Below are 18,693 nucleotides of genomic sequence, written 5' to 3'. Positions count from 1 at the left end.
GAAATCACCTTGGAAAAGCTGGCAGAGAGAGAACTGGAGTTCTTTCCCTGTGGTACAACCAAGGCGGCTCAGCAAGCATTTCCCAAATCCAGAACCAGCACACACTCTGTCTGTGCAGTGCAATTAGGTGGAGGGTTTTTTAATTAACTCTTGTCAGCGGTCTATCATGGGAACTCATTTGGTCTCCTCTGGAAGAGTCAAATAGTTTTATGAAATGATAACACAGTTACAGTGAGGACTGGAGCCATCTCCTCCATACCCTGCCAGCCCTCATCACGTGGGAAGCATCAACATTTGTGCACCTTGTGCCCAACTCTGTGAGCCCTGAGTGCACTGTGGAGACAGCCTCAGGGCCAAGTATTTCTAAGTGGAAGGAGTGATTCCACACAGAATCAAGAGCTGAGATCCTGGGGCCGCTGCTGTGGCGTAGCAGGTGAAGCCGGCATCCCATATGAACAACAGTTCAAGTCCCAGCAGCTCCACTCCCAATCCAGTTCTCTGCTATGGCCTGGGAAAGCAGTAGAAGATGGCCCAGGTCCTTTGGCCCCTGCATCCACATGGGAGACCCGGAAGAGGCTCCCAGCTTTGGATCAGCTCAACTCTGGCCACTGTGGCCATCTGGGGATTGAACCAGCTGACGGAAGACCTCTCTCTGCCTCTGCCTCTCTGTAACTCTGCCTTTCAAATATATAAATAAATCTTAAAAAAAAAAAGCAGAGATCCTGCAATTTTGAAATCCATGTATACAAGGTGTCTTCAAAAGTTTATGGGAAATGTGTATAATGATAAATCGTGGATTTTAAAATTTATTGTATCGAGATAAACTTTTAATTCCATTTTCCACAAACATTTTGAAATATATCTCTGTGTGTGTGTGTGTGTGTGTATATGATTTTTTTTTCTGAAACTTGGAGAAATGAAAGGATTTTGAGTAATTGCCAAAAAACCTGAATGTAACCAAGGTGTCCTCCAGGAGGTGAATGGGATGCCGCTCTGCACTACAAGGAAAGGAGCCGTGGAGCCACAAGAAGACAGCAGAGGAAATGCACATGGCCGAGGGAGGGGCCCATGCTGTGACCCCACAAACACACCCTCCTTTATTTTTCACAGTCTGACAAAAGCTCAGTGCTGGTCAACAATGAGTAATGTGTAAGAATTCCAGGGACTGGACTGTGCCACTTGCAACACCAGCATCCCATCTGAGCACCCCAGTTGAAGTCCTGGCTGCTTCACTTCCAATCCAGCTTCCTGCTAATGCACTTGGGAAAGCAGCAGAGGACGGCTCAAGTGCTTGGGCCCCTGCACTCACGTGGGAGACCCAGATGGAGCTCCAGGCTCCTGTCTTCAGCCTGATCCAGACTCGGCGGTCACGGCCACTTAGGGAGTGAACCAGTGGACGGAAGCTCTTTCTTACACCCCCATCTCTGTCACTCTCTGCTTCAGATAAATACATTTTTAAAGAAAGAATTCCCAGGACTGGCTGCAGGGGCATGGTCAGACCTGCAGGTCCCAGGTAAGGAAGAATCCACAGGCAGCAGCTGTCAACAGCCAAGCTTTTGACCTCAAAGAAGCCTCCACCTTGCTGGCATCAGGGTGGTCGGAACTGAGCCTGGGACCTGTCTGATGATCAACGAACCACTTGTCTGCCCTCACCTCCGTCTACTCCGTGTTGTCCTCCCACTACCTTGAGGACTGGGATGGTGCGTTTGGCCTGAAGATGCTGTTTTCCCAGTTAACCTGTTTCCTTACATGCATGCCTGTCTCTGGGCCTGAGTTCCACAGCACCCATCTGAAGGGCCCACACGCTGCCGTCCCAGCCCCAGGACCATCTGAACAGGGCAAAACTGTGGAGAGACCGTGGAGACATCAGGGACGACAGGATGGCAGGGCAGTGTGTCATGAGCGCCACTTGCCACACAGCTCAAAAAGGCTAATGCGACGTGTCGGAGCACAGGGAAGAATCACACAGACTCATCATAGTCTTTTCAATATAATTTATTATTCAATAATCAATACCACTCAATATATATATTCAACGCACATATCTAAAGGTCAATACCTCTCAACATGTCATCAGTCCACAGGTCATAATGCATCTAGGAGTAAGGCAGTTTCCAGGAGTATCCAGCAATAGTTCTAAGTATAAAGCATGAAAGCACAAGCACTCTAAACACTCACTCATGGCTAAGGGCATGATATGAAGGCTGCGTTCTCAAGGTTCCTACCACGGTCACCAAAGACAAAGGCCCGAGTCCAGAGTCTCCATTCCCACTGGGAGAGACGGCTCTCAGAACAGTCACTTACAGGCAGGGATCGTGGGATGCCTGGCACTCTAGGCAGTAGGCTCTGAGTTCCCAAGGTGAAGGGCTGGAGAGGTCACCTGACAAGAGGTCTGGTCCGGCTTTGATGTCACCTGATGAGAGGTCCGGTCTGGCTCCCATGTCAGGTCTGGCGGCAGCTGGGACGTCCAGGGAGGTGGGCTCCAGCAGGGTGGCAGGCAGAGCTCAGTCAGTGGAGACGCGGGCAGTTTCACTTGCACTGAGCCGTGGTTCCCGAGGGGATGAGAGCAGTTGTGAGGTGCCCTGGGTGTCACCAATCAGGCTCATCCTTTGGGGTATCACCAACCAGATGATGGTGTCTGGGTGTGACCAATGGTGTATTGGGGATCTTTTGGGTGTGCAGTAGTGAGGGTGCAGTAGTGCAGTAGCCAGCTGGTTGGCTGCTGCTTATGATGTAATGTCCCCCAGTCCTTATCAGACCTCACCTCCTGTGTCTGTTCTGACAGATGGTCTGGGCAGTGTCTGGTGCTTAGTGCCCTAGCTTAAGGAACTCCATTTTGGTTTTGCTTTTTCTCTTTCTTTTTGGGTTAGCGTGCTCTGTAACTCTTTTGGGACTCCTGTGGGAGTCCCACACAGTGACATGGAGGTCTGTGTCCTTTCTCTCATTTGTGCTGTGAACCCAAGACTACTTCACAAAAATAAATTAAGGACATTTCTGAGCTATGAGCTCCCATAGGCCGTCAGGGGTCATGGGGCCACCAGGGGCCTGCTGGGTGGTGAGGTGGTGCTGGCTGCACCTGGACTGGGGCACACCAGGAATCTTCTAGAACTCAATGGACAGGCCAAAAGTACCCTGGAAGCTTCCTGCTGGCGCACTCCCAGGCCATTCTGAAGGGCTGGCTCTTGGTGATGGCTCAGCCACATCCTCCCACGGGGACAACATCCATCCTCTTCTCCTCCCACGCTCCGAGTCACTTCTGGTTGGCTCTCTTGGGGCCCCACAGAATCTTCCTGGATAGTCCCCTGTCCTCCCCCCAGAGCCCGGTCCATTCAACACCGTGCCCCTCTGGTGAGGGCGGCCAGCCACCTGTCCATTCTCCAGACACTGGGGCAGAGGCAGGGCCTGCAGCCGGCATCTCTGCCTTCCCCGGTTCTGGGTGGGCCTCCCTGTCACAAAGGCAGGGTAACCAGAGGAGAAAGGGCGTTTAATCCCGCACACAGAGGCGAATGGAGAAGTGGCTTGGACTGCAGGGTCAAAGTTCACTTAAACAACAAAGTCGCTGAACCAGGAACATGGGTGTGGGAAGGTGGTCGGGGGAGGCTTCAGCTTGTGTAGGGGCTGTCCTGTGGTCTGCAGGCGTGTTTGCTTGTAATACTTTCTTAAAGCTTTAAAACTTTAATTGTGATTTTATTTTCTAGATGGGTAGAAGCCCTGGCCCAGAATCCCCGTACCAGCCTGAAGGGGGAGGGGCTCTGCACCTGCAGCCGCTCGGCCTTCCCTGCCCCACCCCCCAGCCAAAGCCTGCGTTTCCTCACCCTTGCACCCCTGGCCCCGCACAGCCCCCCCGCCTGGCGGCCGGTCAGGGCTGGATGCACCAGAGACGCTGGCTGGAATCCTAGCCTGCCCCACCTTCGTCCCTGCTGGGCACTCTCCGCCCACCTCCTCCCACTGGAGCGCCCGCCCCCACCGCCACTCTCACCGTCTCCCTCGGACCCTCAACCTCCCCCACAACCTCCCCTCCCGCAGCAAGCTACCGCCTTCCCCTGCACCGCCACCCCCACCCCCGCCCCGGCCCTCCCCGTTCCCCGCGCCCCTTCACCCACAAGCCCCACCCCAGGCGCCTCATCCCCACCACAGGCGCCGCCCGCCCTGCGGAAGCCCCCACCCCCACCCCCGACCCTGCTGACGCCACAAAGGCTCTGGCTCAGGCCCCGTGGCCTCATCCTGGGCTCCAACAAGCGAAACCAGCCTTTCTGAATGCGTGCAAGCGCGCTGAGCTGGTGCGCCTGGCGCGGGACCCTCCCCGAGAGTACCTCCCCCTGCCTGGGCCACCTCCCCTTGGTGAGTATCCGGCCCACTCCTCGGCGGTACCAACAGCCCCCCCAACACCCTCCCAGTGCTGCCCCGCCCACTCCCCCGTGGGTACCGCCCCCGTCCCACCTATTCCCGGTGCACAAGGCCCCTGCCTGGCTGCAGTTCTGGAGGGGTCCTTCTGGTCCCCTGGATGAGCCTACTGGCTGAGGGCTACTACCAACCTGAGGACCGCCTCCCTCCCTGCCAAGCCAGACCCCCAGCCCTGCCTCTAGGGCCCCCACCCACCCTACCCCCCCGGGAACCAGGGAGCCAGTGACACCCTGGTAAGGGGCCTTCAAGGGTTCCCCCGCGGGGACCCAGTGCTCAGACTCCAGAGGGTGTCTGTGTGTATGCAGTGTGTGCATGGGTGTTCATGCATGTCTGTGCACACACATGTCTCAGCATTTGTGTCTGTGGGTGTGCATGTGTCTGCCTATGTGTCTGAGCACGCGTGTGCCCTCATGTTTGTGAGTGTGTGCTGCACACCCATGTGTCTTGCATGTGCTTGTGTCTGCCTGCATGCCCTCACCTTTCCCATTCCCCTTGGTCGGAGGAGGGCGCTGTTACAGGAAACGTGGCTCTGATGCTTGTTGAAAGGCTCCCTATCCAAGCTTCGTTCACTGGGTGTCAGGGAAGGCTCGGCCGCATTAGGTGCTGGGTGCTCACAGGGAGCTCCACGCCGGTGGCAAGAACAGGGAGCAGCGGGCACACGGCTCCCGAGGAAGCTGCCTCCCTGTTTGCCAGGTCGTTCACATCCAGGGCGAGGGCCGGGTCTGGGTGTGGAAGGGGGGGAGGACCCTTCCTGTGCCAGCAGCCTGCATCCCACCCAGCATGTGGAACGTCACTCAGACTGGCAAGTTCTCCCAACGTCCCACACTCCTCTGCCTAGACCCCGCCTTCTGGGGGGTAACCTCTTGCAAAGGGGCTGTCCTGGGGGCAGATGAGGGCAGGCCCAAGGGCTGATGAACAGTGGGTCAGTGGCAGGAGGGAGGCCTTCCTGCTGCATTGACCCCATGCGTTCTCCTGAAAGGCAGGGCTCACAGCAGGGGTGAGTTGGCAGGATTCTCTGCAGAGGCCTGACTGGGCTGGCCACACAGGACAGGTAGGATCCAGGCTCTGAGGGGCCTGGCTAGTCCTTTTGCTCTGTTATGGAAGGCTAGAATAACAGCTCTCGACCCCCTAGCTTAAGGGGCTCTGGACTCATTGGTAGATGGTGCCTCAGAGGAGGCTGGCATGGTGCACAGTGTGGGCGGCTGGCCTGGAGCGTCCCTCACCGAAGCCTCTGCCCTGCAGTTGCTCAATGCAGGAACCTCTCGGTGTGTCTCTGCAGGAGCCATGGATGCCGTGGAACTTGCCAGAAAGCTGCAGGAGGAGGCCACGTGCTCCATCTGCCTCGACTACTTCACAGACCCTGTGATGACCGCCTGCGGCCACAACTTCTGCCGCGAGTGCATCCGGCTGAGCTGGGAGAAGGCCAAAGGCAAGAAGGGGAGGCGGCGGAAGGGCTCGTTCCCCTGCCCCGAGTGCAGGGAGATGTCCCCGCAGAGGAACCTGCGGCCCAACCGCCTGCTGACCAAAGTGGCCGAGATGGCGCGGCAGCACCCTGGCCTTCAGAAGCGGGACCTGTGCCAGGTGCACCAGGAGCCCCTTAAGCTCTTCTGTGAGGAAGACAAGAGCCCCATCTGTGTGGTCTGCAGGGAGGCGCGGGAGCACCGGCTGCACAGGGTGCTGCCCGTGGAGGAGGCTGTGCAGGAGTACAAGGTGCGCCGTGTCAGGGCCCCGCTGGGGTGGGTGTCCAGGGGTGCGTCAGCCAGGCAGGGCCTCACAGTGGACACCTCAAAGCAGGTGGGTGACCAGGCCTCGCTCCAGGTGCCGGGTAGCCTGAGGGGCATGCTCTGCTGTCAGTCCTCACCTTCCTGGCCAGGTGCAGGTGGCCTGTGGCCTCACCTCCCTACGGGGAGGCCAGGAAGTACGGTCAGGCCAGCACAGGGAGGCAGCCCGGCCAGGAAGGCGGCAGCACTGCCATGCACTCCGTGATCGGGAGAGGACTGTGTGCTGGGGAAACCAAGGCCACAGCACCGTCTGTGGGACATTCCTGGTGCTTCTGGTACTATCCGGCAGTGCTGGTGCTTGCTGCATGCCGCCAGGGGCCATATGCTGCTCTGAATCGCCATCCAGGCCCCATACCACCACCAGAGCCACGCAGTCACCGCTTATCCTACACTTGATCTTAGCCAAAAGGCCAAGAAGCGATACCCTTCATCCTACTTTCAGGCAGGAACTCCAGGGGCTTGGCCAATGACTCCGAGTCAGAAAGTGGCCAGGCAGGACTTGAACCCAGGTCCCAGGAGTCTGGGTCTTTGAGGAAGGAGCCTCTGATTCCAGATTAATTTGGGGAAGGATGCCTGATTCCTGTTGGAGAATCCTCTGAGAATTCCTCCCTGAGAACCTGAGTCCCGGGAACGTGGACAGTGACTCGGGCCCTGGAAGAGCGTGGTGGGCAGTGGGCCTCGGCTGCATCCTGTCTCCAAACACAGCCCCAGCTTAACCCCACTGCCCAGCCACAGGCGTGCCGGATCTAGCATCTCTTAGTTAACGTCTCAGTGGACAGCAACCGCAGTGCCAAGTGGTGGACCACGTGCCATGTGTAGTGACCACCAGGGTATTTAAGTTCTCCACGTCTCGGACACCAGCAGCTCTTTGAGCTGAGTGCATTCAAACCCTCTCCGGTATTTTTTTTTGTGGGTTCTTCCCCCTGCCGGCGCCAGAGTTCAGGCCCGGCTTTTAAGAGCCCAGTGGTGTCAGATTCCACTTCTGAGTGAGCACAGCACTGCGTGTTTCATGAACATCACCTCCAGCTCCATCCCTGCTGCCACAGATGACTCTGCTCTCCTGACTGCTGTGTGCACAAGTCCATCATGTGCATGGACCACACACTCTCTGTGTGCACTTTGGCATTTTGTACCCACTCCTGTGCGTGGGGTGCTTGGTGAGCAAGAATCACATTCCCCAGGATAGCAACTGCGTGGGAGCATGAAGCCCCCACTTGCGACAGCCGAGGCCCCAGGAAGCACACATGGGGGCCTCACCTACCTCCAGAGCTTCCCACTTGGCCTGTCCAGACGGGGCCTGGCAATCAGCATTCCTGGTGACACAGCTGTGGCTGCAGGCCTGGCCCAGTCCCCCAGAAGGCTCTGCCATAGGAGGCAGACACGGCAGAGGACAGAATGCTTCACCTGAGCCGGATGGTTGGTGGCTGGGGCTGACGAGAGCTGAGATGCTGTTACCATCCCCACAACTGGAGGGGGCATCCCAATTCCCTGTGTGTGATGCTCATGCCCCTCTGTGGAAGAATCTAGAACCATCACCCACAGCAAGATGCCCATGTTGCCAGACGTGCCTGCTGCTCCTTGGAGATGGGTGGCCAGAGAGAGAACCTGCCCTCCGGCTGCAGGCTCTGCCCCACTGCCCACCTCACAGGTGACACCTCAGATGAGTGGGAGAAACGCAGGGCTCACGCAGGAGCACAGCACACACCACGCAGGAGTGGGCTCAGCAGGAGATCACAGCACTGGCCGAAACTCCGGCTTCCTTTTCAGTCTGCACAACAGACAGCAGAGAGTCGGGGAGCAGCCAGAGCGAAAGGGCTTCCAGCCTCCCAGGGTAGCAAGCGAGGACTGGAAGTGTGTGTGGACGACAGGGCTGTCTCTGCGCACAGCAAGGTGGTCTGGGGGAGGGGTGTGTGTGCAGTGTGTGTGGACAGCGTGGTTGTCTGGGGAGGGGTGTGTGTGCACAGCCAGGTGGTCTAGGGGAGGGGTGTGCAAGTCTCCCTCAGGGCTGCCAGGCTGTCCTCCTTGTGGCTGGGGGAGATTTAGGGCAGCCCTAGGTCCTCAGGGGCTCTGCTTGTGTCTGCATCTGTTGCTGTCATTTGTCTCCAGCTCCAGATAATCTTGGTGCCTGGTGGCCATCGGGGCTGGCACATTCCAATCCCAGTGCCCTGGGGAGGAATGGTAGGGGGAGCCACTGACCCCAGATCTGCCACTCTGTGTGCCTCACAGTCGAAGCTGGAAGCAGACATGGAGTGCCTGCGGGAGGAGGTGGTGAAGACGGAGAAGATGCAAGCCCAGGAGGAGCAGGCCTTGGCCGAGTGGCAGGTGGGTGCCTGGGCCGCGCCCCATGTGTGTTTGGGGTGGGGGGCTTTCCATCCCTGCCTCAGCCATACTTACCTCCACTCAGGGTGAGAGTCGGTGTCCCTGCCTCCTGTGGGGAGGGAGAGGGTTCCATCCTTGTAGGTCTTGCGGCCGCCCTGAGGACAGAACTGATGTGGACAGGGCCCATGTGGGGGTCACAGAGAAACAGGCGGGCATGGGGAGGAGCCGACAGGTGTGGTGTCAGAGAACAGGGACTGTGAGGCTTGTGGGGGACAGGAGGCCGCGTCTGTCAGCGCCGCAACCGGGGTGACAGCTCCAGGTGATGGAGGCCTGGTGGAGACTCCTTCCACTCTCAGAAGTGTCCTCCAGCCAAGGGGATTTCACAGTTAAGGGAAGGACCAGCGACCCCCAGCTGCCAGGATGGCTGCAAGCACACGGGGCTGGCTAGCTGGGGCGGGGCGGCACTCAGCTCCCCACAACACAGAGCATGTTCTGTGCGCTGGGCAGAGGCTGCAGAATGGAGCCCGACGAGGGAGAAAGAGAACCAGGAGGTGCAGCTAGGAGATGCCCCCTCCTGCCGCTCAGGGAGACATCTCTCTGGCGGGACACGCTCAGTCCCCTGGGCTTTGCTTGTTTGGAAACCTGGCCCATTCTGAAGCTCGGTGGATTGTGTGATGGTGAGCATGCACGGCACGGTTTAACCATCAGCTGTGGCTCCACCGCGTGATCTAGAACACAGCAATACTGCACTCTCAAGGCTTCTCTTGGGGCCAAGCAGGAAACGTTGGGTTTACAGACGCAGTCCCAAGGCAGGGGCTGCGTGGTTAGCACTGGGCCGCCCAGGCTGGTCCTGGGGCTGTGTGAGAATCAACAGAGGTGCCTTGTTACCATGACGACCAGGGGTGGCCCCTTGGGGTGAGGGGTGGGGTACTGCCTTCTCAGGCCTGCTGGCAGCTCGGCTGCAGCCTGAGCACCTCCGCTGATTCTGAGCCTGGTCCAGCGCTGGCTCCTGTGGTGTCCAACACACCCACACAGCGAGCTTCCAGCATACGCATGTGTGGTTGTCATGATCTGGGGCTCACGGAGTGCACCTGTGCAGACATCCCTGGCCCCCTGCCGCGGCTGGAGCTGCTGGTTCCCTGCGGGGACCCGTGTGGACGGCCTGGTGGAGACTCGCATTCAGTGTTGGGGGTACTGCTCCCGCAGGCCATGGTGAAGGAGAGGAGAACGTGCATCCTGGTGGAGTTTGAGAAGATGACCCTGCTCCTGGTGGAGGAAGAGCGGCGGCTCCTGCAGGCCTTGAAGGAGGAGGAGGAGGAGACGACCAGCAGGCTGAGCGAGCGCAAGGCCTCCCTGGACCAGCAGAGCCACACGCTGGAGATGCTGCTGCTGCGGCTGGAAGACCGCAGCCAGCAGGAGCCCCTGCAGATGCTGCAGGTGAGGCCCGCGGGGCTGGCAGGAGGCACATGTCGCCCCGCACCTGTCCAGGCTGCTGTCGGAGGGGCGTGCCATGAGGACTGGAGCTGCTGCCAGGTGTGGCTCAGGCTGAGCGTGGGGACACAGCCCGAGAGAGGAGGCTCAGTGTGAGTGTGGGGACACAGCCCGAGAGAGGAGGCTCAGGCTGCGTGTGGGGACACAGCCCAACAGGGGAGGTTCAGTGTGAGTGTGGGGACACAGCCCAACAGGGGAGGCTCAGGCTGAGCATGGGGACACAGCCTGAGAGAGGAGGCTCAGGCTGAGCGTGGGGACACAGCCCGAGAGAGGAGGCTCAGTGTGAGCGTGGGGACACAGCCCGAGAGAGGAGGCTCAGTGTGAGTGTGGGGACACAGCCCGAGAGAGGAGGCTCAGGCTGCGTGTGGGGACATAGCCCAACAGGGGAGGCTCAGGCTGAGCATGGGGACACAGCCCGAGAGAGGAGGCTCAGGCTGAGCGTGGGGACACAGCCTGAGAGAGGAGGCTCAGGTTGAGTGTGGGGACACAGCCCGAGAGAGGAGGCTCAGGCTGAGCGTGGGGACACAGCCCGAGAGAGGAGGCTCAGTGTGAGCGTGGGGACACAGCCCGAGAGAGGAGGCTCAGTGTGAGCGTGGGGACACAGCCCGAGAGAGGAGGCTCAGTGTGAGTGTGGGGACACAGCCCGAGAGAGGAGGCTCAGGCTGCGTGTGGGGACATAGCCCAACAGGGGAGGCTCAGGCTGAGCATGGGGACACAGCCCAACAGGGGAGGCTCAGGCTGAGCGTGGGGACACAGCCCGAGAGAGGAGGCTCAGGCTGAGCGTGGGGACACAGCCCGAGAGAGGAGGCTCAGTGTGAGCGTGGGAACATAGCCCGAGAGTGGAGGCTCAGGCTGAGTGTGGGGACACAGCCCAAGAGAGGAGGCTCAGGCTGAGCGTGGGGACACAGCCCGAGAGAGGAGGCTCAGGCTGAGCGTGGGGACACAGCCCGAGAGAGGAGGCTCAGTGTGAGCGTGGGAACATAGCCCGAGAGTGGAGGCTCAGGCTGCGTGTGGGGACACAGCCCAACAGGGGAGGCTCAGGCTGAGCATGGGGACACAGCCCGAGAGAGGAGGCTCAGTGTGAGCGTGGGAACATAGCCCGAGAGAGGAGGCTCAGTGTGAGTGTGGGGACACAGCCCGAGAGAGGAGGCTCAGGCTGAGCATGGGGACACAGCCCAACAGGGGAGGCTCAGGCTGAGCGTGGGGACACAGCCCGAGAGAGGAGGCTCAGGCTGAGCGTGGGGACACAGCCCGAGAGAGGAGGCTCAGTGTGAGCGTGGGAACATAGCCCGAGAGTGGAGGCTCAGGCTGAGTGTGGGGACACAGCCCAAGAGAGGAGGCTCAGGCTGAGCGTGGGGACACAGCCCGAGAGAGGAGGCTCAGGCTGAGCGTGGGGACACAGCCCGAGAGAGGAGGCTCAGTGTGAGCGTGGGAACATAGCCCGAGAGTGGAGGCTCAGGCTGCGTGTGGGGACACAGCCCAACAGGGGAGGCTCAGGCTGAGCATGGGGACACAGCCCGAGAGAGGAGGCTCAGTGTGAGCGTGGGAACATAGCCCGAGAGAGGAGGCTCAGTGTGAGTGTGGGGACACAGCCCGAGAGAGGAGGCTCAGGCTGAGCATGGGGACACAGCCCAACAGGGGAGGCTCAGGCTGAGCGTGGGGACAAAGCCCGAGAGAGGAGGCTCAGTGTGAGCGTGGGAACATAGCCCGAGAGTGGAGGCTCAGGCTGAGTGTGGGGACACAGCCCGAGAGAGGAGGCTCAGGCTGAGCGTGGGGACACAGCCTGACAGAGGAGGCTCAGTGTGAGTGTGTGGACACAGCCCGACAGAGGCAGCTCAGGCTGAGTGTGGGGACATAGCCCGAGAGTGGAGGCTCAGGCTGAGCGTGGGGACACAGCCCGACAGGGGAGGCTCAGTGTGAGCATAGGGAGAAACACACACAGCCTGAGAGAGGAGGCTCAGGCTGAACTTAGGGAGAAACACAGCCCGACAGAGGAGGCTCAGGCTGAGCACTGCTGAGCACAGAGATGGTAGGGACCGGAAATGCTGTGGGCTTCAGGTTTTCTGGCTTTTGCAACATTCTGTTCACGCACAGAGATATTTGGGGATGGGACCCAAGTCTAAATATTGAAGTCCACTTGCTGCACACCACTGCATACTCAGCCTGAGTGACACCCATGCAGGTGGAGGTTTGCAGCTTGCGTCAGAGCCGCTCAACCTGTGCCACAGACCATGGCTTCAACATAGAAACCTACTTCCTTGCGGTCCTGGGGGCTGGACTGCAGCGCGGGTTTCCCAAGGCCTCTGGCTTGCGCATGTGCCCTCTCCCTGTGTCCTATGTGGTGTGTGTTTATGGGTTCCTTCTCCTGTCCTCATAGAAACGGGCCTACCCCAGTGATCTCACTCAACCTGTTACCTCTGCAAAGGCAGCCGGTCCCTTCTCTTCAGATTTCTGACCTCGCGAGGTGCACAAGTGACCCCATTCAGCAGACACCATCCTGCACCTTCTCCCCAGGCTGCCGCTGTGCGGTCCTGGGAGGAGGCCATGTATTCTGCTGCACTGTGCAGCTGAGCTGGGATGGTCTCAGCTCACGACGGCTTTGCCAGGCCACCCCCTTGTCCACACAGTCACAGCCTGGAGCCCGGGGATAGCACTGCAACTGGGAATTTTGGCAAGGACACGATTCCAACCCAGGAGACCATGGTCTCAGGAGACCAGGGGTGCCCCACATGCGGCTGGGACTCGAGGGACACACAGTGGCCTGGATGGGCACCTGTGACTTCCTCAAGAGTAGGAGTCACAAGGCTGTGTCCAGTGGCCATAGTTGGGGAGATGGTGCAGCCAACTGGCCTGCCAGGGACTGGACAGGGGGATAACTGGCCCACAGAAGCATAGGGAGTGAATAGAACCATAACAGAAATCTACTGTGCACCACCATATACCTACTACTCCCATGCACACCTACCACACTACACCATCACACACACCTCCATACACAAACCCACCACACAGTCACACACCCACCATCACACATACCAGTGTGCCACCACACACCCAGACACCCCCCAATACACACTGCATCACATGCCCACCATACACATACTTCACACACATATAACATATAACACACCATCACACACACCAAGACATCTCCCTCACAATACACACTGCATGATATACTCACCCATACATACTTCATACATATACCACACATGTGCACATCACACACATATGTACTTCACACAATACCACATACAGCACACCATCACACACCAAGACATCTCCCCAGTACACACTGCATCACACCAGATGCACCATCCCATACAGCATACCCACCATACACTGCGCACCATCACACATACCAGTGTACCACCGCACACACCCAGACACCCCCCACCACACACAGTGCATCACTGCCATCACACACCCCGCAAACGGTGCATCACTTGCATCACACACCCCACACATTCTCATGTAGGCACATGCACACACACCCTGCACACGGTGCATCACTTGCACACACACCCCACACACTCTCATGTAGGTACATGCACACACACCCCGCACACTCTCATGTAGGCACATGCACACACACCCACCACACACAGTGCATCATTTGCACACACACCCCACACACTCTCATGTAGGTACATGCACACACACCCTGCACACTCTCATGTAGGCACATGCACACACACCCTGCACATTCTCATGTAGGCACATGCACACACACCCCGCACACTCTCATGTAGGCACATGCACACACACCCTGCACAATCTCATGTTGGCACATGCACACACACCCCGCACACTCTCATGTAGGCACATGCATACACACCCACCATACACGGTGCATCATTTGCACACACACCCTGCACATTCTCATGTAGGCACATGCACACACACCCCGCACATTCTCATGTAGGCACATGCACACACACCCCACACATTCTCATGTAGGCACATGCACACACACCCTGCACATTCTCATGTAGGCACATGCACACACACCCTGCACATTCTCATGTAGGCACATGCACACACACACCCTGCACATTCTCATGTAGGCACATGCACACACACACCCTGCACATGGTGCATCACTTGCACACACACCCCGCACTCTCATGTAGGCACATGCACACACACCCCACACATTCTCATGTAGGCACATGCACACACACACCCTGCACATGGTGCATCACTTGCACACACACCCCGCACTCTCATGTAGGCACATGCACACACACCCCACACATTCTCATGTAGGCACATGCATACACACCCACCACACACAGTGCATCATTTGCACACACACCCTGCACACTCTCATGTAGGCACATGCACACACACCCCGCACATTCTCATGTAGGCACATGCACACACACCCTGCACACTCTCATGTAGGCACATGCACACACACCCTGCACATTCTCATGTAGGCACATGCACACACACCCCGCACACTCTCATGTAGGCACATGCATACACACCCTGCACAATCTCATGTTGGCACATGCACACACACCCCGCACACTCTCATGTAGGCACATGCATACACACCCACCATACACGGTGCATCATTTGCACACACACCCTGCACACTCTCATGTAGGCACATGCACACACACCCCACACATTCTCATGTAGGCACATGCACACACACCCCGCACATTCTCATGTAGGCACATGCACACACACACCCTGCACATGGTGCATCACTTGCACACACACCCCGCACTCTCATGTAGGCACATGCACACACACCCCACACATTCTCATGTAGGCACATGCATACACACCCACCACACACGGTGCATCATTTGCACACACACCCTGCACACTCTCATGTAGGCACATGCACACACACCCCGCACATTCTCATGTAGGCACATGCACACACACCCTGCACATTCTCATGTAGGCACATGCACACACACACCCTGCACACTCTCATGTAGGCACATGCACACACACACCCTGCACATGGTGCATCACTTGCACACACACCCCGCACATTCTCATGTAGGCACATGCACACACACCCCGCACATTCTCATGTAGGCACATGCATACACACCCACCACACACGGTACATCATTTGCACACACACCCTGCACATTCTCATGTAGGCACATGCACACACACCCCGCACATTCTCATGTAGGCACATGCACACACACACCCTGCACATGGTGCATCACTTGCACACACACCCCGCACTCTCGTGTAGGCACATGCACACACACCCCGCACATTCTCATGTAGGCACATGCATACACACCCACCACACACGGTGTATCACTTGCACACACACCCCACACACTCGCATGTAGGCACATGCACACACACCCTGCACACTCACATGCAGGCGCACAGGTGGGGCAGGTGGGGCCCAAGAGGCAGTTCCTTGGGACGCCCCTCTTCTCACCTGTGCTTTACCTCAGTGACCTCCACAGTTCTTTTTTAAAAGATCGATTTTGAAAGGCAGACAGAATCTTCCACCTGCTGGGTCACTCCCCAGATGGCCACAACAGCTGGGTTAGGGCCAGGTCAAAGCCAGGAGCCAGGAGCTTCTTCCAGCTCTCCCACGTGGGTACAGGGGCCCAAGTCTTGGGTCATCTTCCACTGCCCCGGCCCCTGGCTGCTTCCCACGTGGGAACGTCAGGTGCTGGCAGCTCTGTGGCTCCCCAGAGGCTCTAGGAGCCGCCCTTGTGTCCACACCACAGCCGTCCCTCCTGGACCGGCCCACACCCGCCTAAGTGGGTGAGCACACGCAGCCCTTGCCCTCACTTCTCTTCATTGACTCCAGGTCAGCTACGGTCTGAGAATACTGAAAATCCCAGAAACAAGCAACTCTTGAGTTTTACCTCGCACAGTGCTCTGAGCATGGCAGTGAGAGCTGGCACTGGCCAGCATCGTCCAGCCCTGGACTCGAACCACCCACGCCGTGCTCACTGCCTGCACAGCAGTAGCCCCCTGGATGCCTGGTTGGCTGAGGAGCTGCAGTGCTATGTACAGGCAGCCCCAGCTGAACGTTAACGGGCCCCACAGAGCAAGCGCTGTGGGCAGGGGCTCTCGGCTCTGTCCTACTTGCTCTGCTTGGGCGTCACAGTGGCTGTGGTCTGCTTTTATAAAGGAGCGCTCATGGGCTCCCGACTGCCCCAGCTCTCAGGCCTCCTCCGGGGTCTGGGATGAGGGGTGCTTGTATGCACTGTTTACTGGCCTGGAAGGCGTAAAGGCGCCAGGTGGGCGCCCCTGGGCCCATCAGCAGGACCTAGCCCCCCACCATGACTGGGAGGACGGCGTGGGTCAGGCTGAGCACCCGGTGGCAGTGCAGCCAGGTGCATTCCCAGGAATGCCCGGCAAGGGCCAGTCTGGACCAAAGGCGTGGACGCAGAGAACGTGGCTTGGGGAGGGTCAGCGAGGGCTGGGGGCAGCTGAGGGCTTGGCCCACTCCCTGCCTCCCCCTCCCACCCTTGTCTTTTGCAGGACATGAAGGACACCCTGGCCAGGTATGTATTCCACACGGCAGGGTGGAGGTGGGCAAGGGAGGGCTCCGTGCAGGCCAGAGGGGACAGTGAAGCTGTCCTCCCTGGAGTAAGGACAGCCTGCAAGTGCTGTGCCCGGAGGCCACGCCCCCCATGGTGCTCAGGACCGTGTGCAGGGTGCCTGGGCAGGTAGAGGTGCTCAGAGGTTTCCAAGGTAAGTGGGGGCCCAGGGTCCAGACTCCTGACCCGAGATTCTCTGGGCAGCACTCTCCCTGCTCAGCCCCGCAGCACCACACTGGGGCCAGAGCTCCCGGTGCGGGGGGTGGGGGGGGTGGGCCTGCATGGACGCCAGCGTGTGCCTCACAGACGTTGCCAGTGGCTGCCCAAGTGCCCCTCCCCTTCCTACACCATCCACACGCAGCTGGGGAGTGGGGACAGCTGACTCAGTGCAGGGGGCCGCGGGGCTGGGAGCCGCCTCAGGCCTGCCCTCCTGACCCTCCTCCCTCACCGCCCCTCTGCAAGAGGACGTGGTGCCAGACCCGGCATCCGCCTACCCCTACCTCCTCCTCTACGAGAGCCGCCAGAGGCGCTACCTGAGCTGCCCACCAGAGGGCAGCGCGCTCTGCAGCAAGGACAGGTTCGTGGCCTACCCGTGTGCCGTGGGCCAGCAGAGCTTCTCCTCGGGGCGGCACTACTGGGAGGTGGGCATGAACCTCACGGGGGACGCGCTCTGGGCCCTGGGCGTGTGCAGCGCCAGCGTGAGCCGCAAGGACAGGGTCCCCAAGTGCCCCGAGAACGGCTTCTGGGTGGTGCAGCTGGCCAAGGGCAAAAAGCACTTGTCCACGGCACCCGGCCCCGGCCCCGTCACGCTGACCGAGCCCCCCAGCCACATGGGCGTCTTCCTGGACTTTGAGGCGGGGGAGGTCTCCTTCTACAGCGTGAGCGACGGGTCCCACCTGCACACCTACTCCCAGGCCACCTTCCCAGGGCCCCTGCAGCCCTTCTTCTGCCTGGGGGCCCCCAAATCCGGCCAGATGGTCATCTCCACGGTGACCGTGTGGGTGAAGGGCTGAAGGAAGACGCCGGCTGGGGGCACAGACTCTGCGTCCGCCTGCTCCCTGCAGAGGGCAAGGCCCTTGGGTGGTGCGGCCACCTGCCCAGGGTTGCACCGAGAGACATCGGCCATGCGGGGTGGAGATGTGTCTGAAATATGATTAAAGCAGTCACGTTGGCACTGTGTGGGCAGAGCTTTTGATGCAATATTCCACTAGCCAGTGACGGCTCTGGACGCGGCCTGCCCAACACGGAGCACCCACGGCCACCCACGCCCCACACAACACGGAGAGCCCACAGCTGCACACGCCCTGCCCAACACGGAGCACCCACGGTCACACACTCCACACACAACACGGAGCACCCACGGTCACACACTCCCCACACAACACGGAGCACCCACGGTCACACACTCCCCACACAACACGGAGCACCCACAGCCGCACACGCCCCACACAACACAGAGCACCCACAGCCGCACACGCCCCACACAACATGGAGCACCCCCATGTTTGCACACGCCTACACAACAGGCCTACTCACAACCGGCAACCAGGCAGGGTGGCCTGGCTTTTTCCAATCTTGCCTGGGGCCCCCTGTTGGAAACACAGGTGAGGCCCTGGCTCCTGAATTCCTGGGGCTTGGGGGTGATCTCTCAATTCCGTGCACCCTCTCCTGCAGCCCTGGCTGCGCACAGGGGGAAGTGGGAAGGCCTGACCCCATAAGAAGCCTTAGAGCTGTCCACCCGCGCCGCGGCGGGCCTCCCGGAGCCGCACACCAGGGGCAAAACCCCCGAGACGCCAGCCTCAGCTAGGGGTCTCCCTCCTCCGTCTCCAGCACCCCACGGCCCCGTCCGCGGCCCAGGGCGGCCGGCACCGGACGCGGATACGGCGGGGCGCGGTGAGGGCCGAGCCCGCATTTCACCCCAAAGCTAGCGTCTAGGGGCGCCGACCCCCCAACCCTGGCGCCCGGGGACCCGGCCGTGCGGACCGCGTCTTAATCACCCCAACACCGGCGTCCGGGGGTCGTAAGCCCCACCGCCCAGGGCTCCGCCGCTGCGCCTGCGCCTTCTGCCCAGGGTCCGCCCCGCACGCGGACCACGTGACAGGCCGCGACCAATCGGAGGCAAAAGCGGGTAGTTCCAAAAAAAAAAA

The 18,693-nt window shown here is 59.6% G+C and overlaps 1 protein-coding gene across 3 annotated transcripts in view; it reads left to right on the top strand.

Annotated features, from left to right (window-relative positions):
- Positions 1-17,708, top strand: part of TRIM17 (tripartite motif containing 17) — a 46,104-nt gene extending 28,396 nt beyond the window's left edge. For 2 of the 3 annotated variants that reach the window (XM_070075941.2, XM_089334686.1), the window contains 6 exons: positions 5,684-6,114; positions 8,412-8,507; positions 9,711-9,941; positions 16,488-16,510; positions 16,597-16,700; positions 17,009-17,708. In XM_070075941.2, the coding sequence (XP_069932042.1) occupies positions 5,689-6,114; positions 8,412-8,507; positions 9,711-9,941; positions 16,488-16,510; positions 16,597-16,700; positions 17,009-17,559 (1,431 nt within the window). In that variant the 5' untranslated portion in view covers positions 5,684-5,688 and the 3' untranslated portion in view covers positions 17,560-17,708. Of the gene's footprint in view, positions 1-4,127; positions 4,342-5,683; positions 6,115-8,411; positions 8,508-9,710; positions 9,942-16,487; positions 16,511-16,596; positions 16,701-17,008 lie in introns of those variants that run through there. The other variant, XM_002723783.6, reaches the window with a different exon arrangement.
- Positions 17,709-18,693: the final 985 nt, after the last annotated feature.

This window comes from Oryctolagus cuniculus, chromosome 6 (assembly GCF_051225735.1).
Source record: "Oryctolagus cuniculus isolate XC-2025 breed Fujian yellow rabbit chromosome 6, ASM5122573v1, whole genome shotgun sequence".
NCBI lineage: Eukaryota > Metazoa > Chordata > Mammalia > Lagomorpha > Leporidae > Oryctolagus > Oryctolagus cuniculus.
Note: the sequence above shows the minus strand (reverse complement) of the source record. Positions and strands in the feature narration are given on the sequence as shown.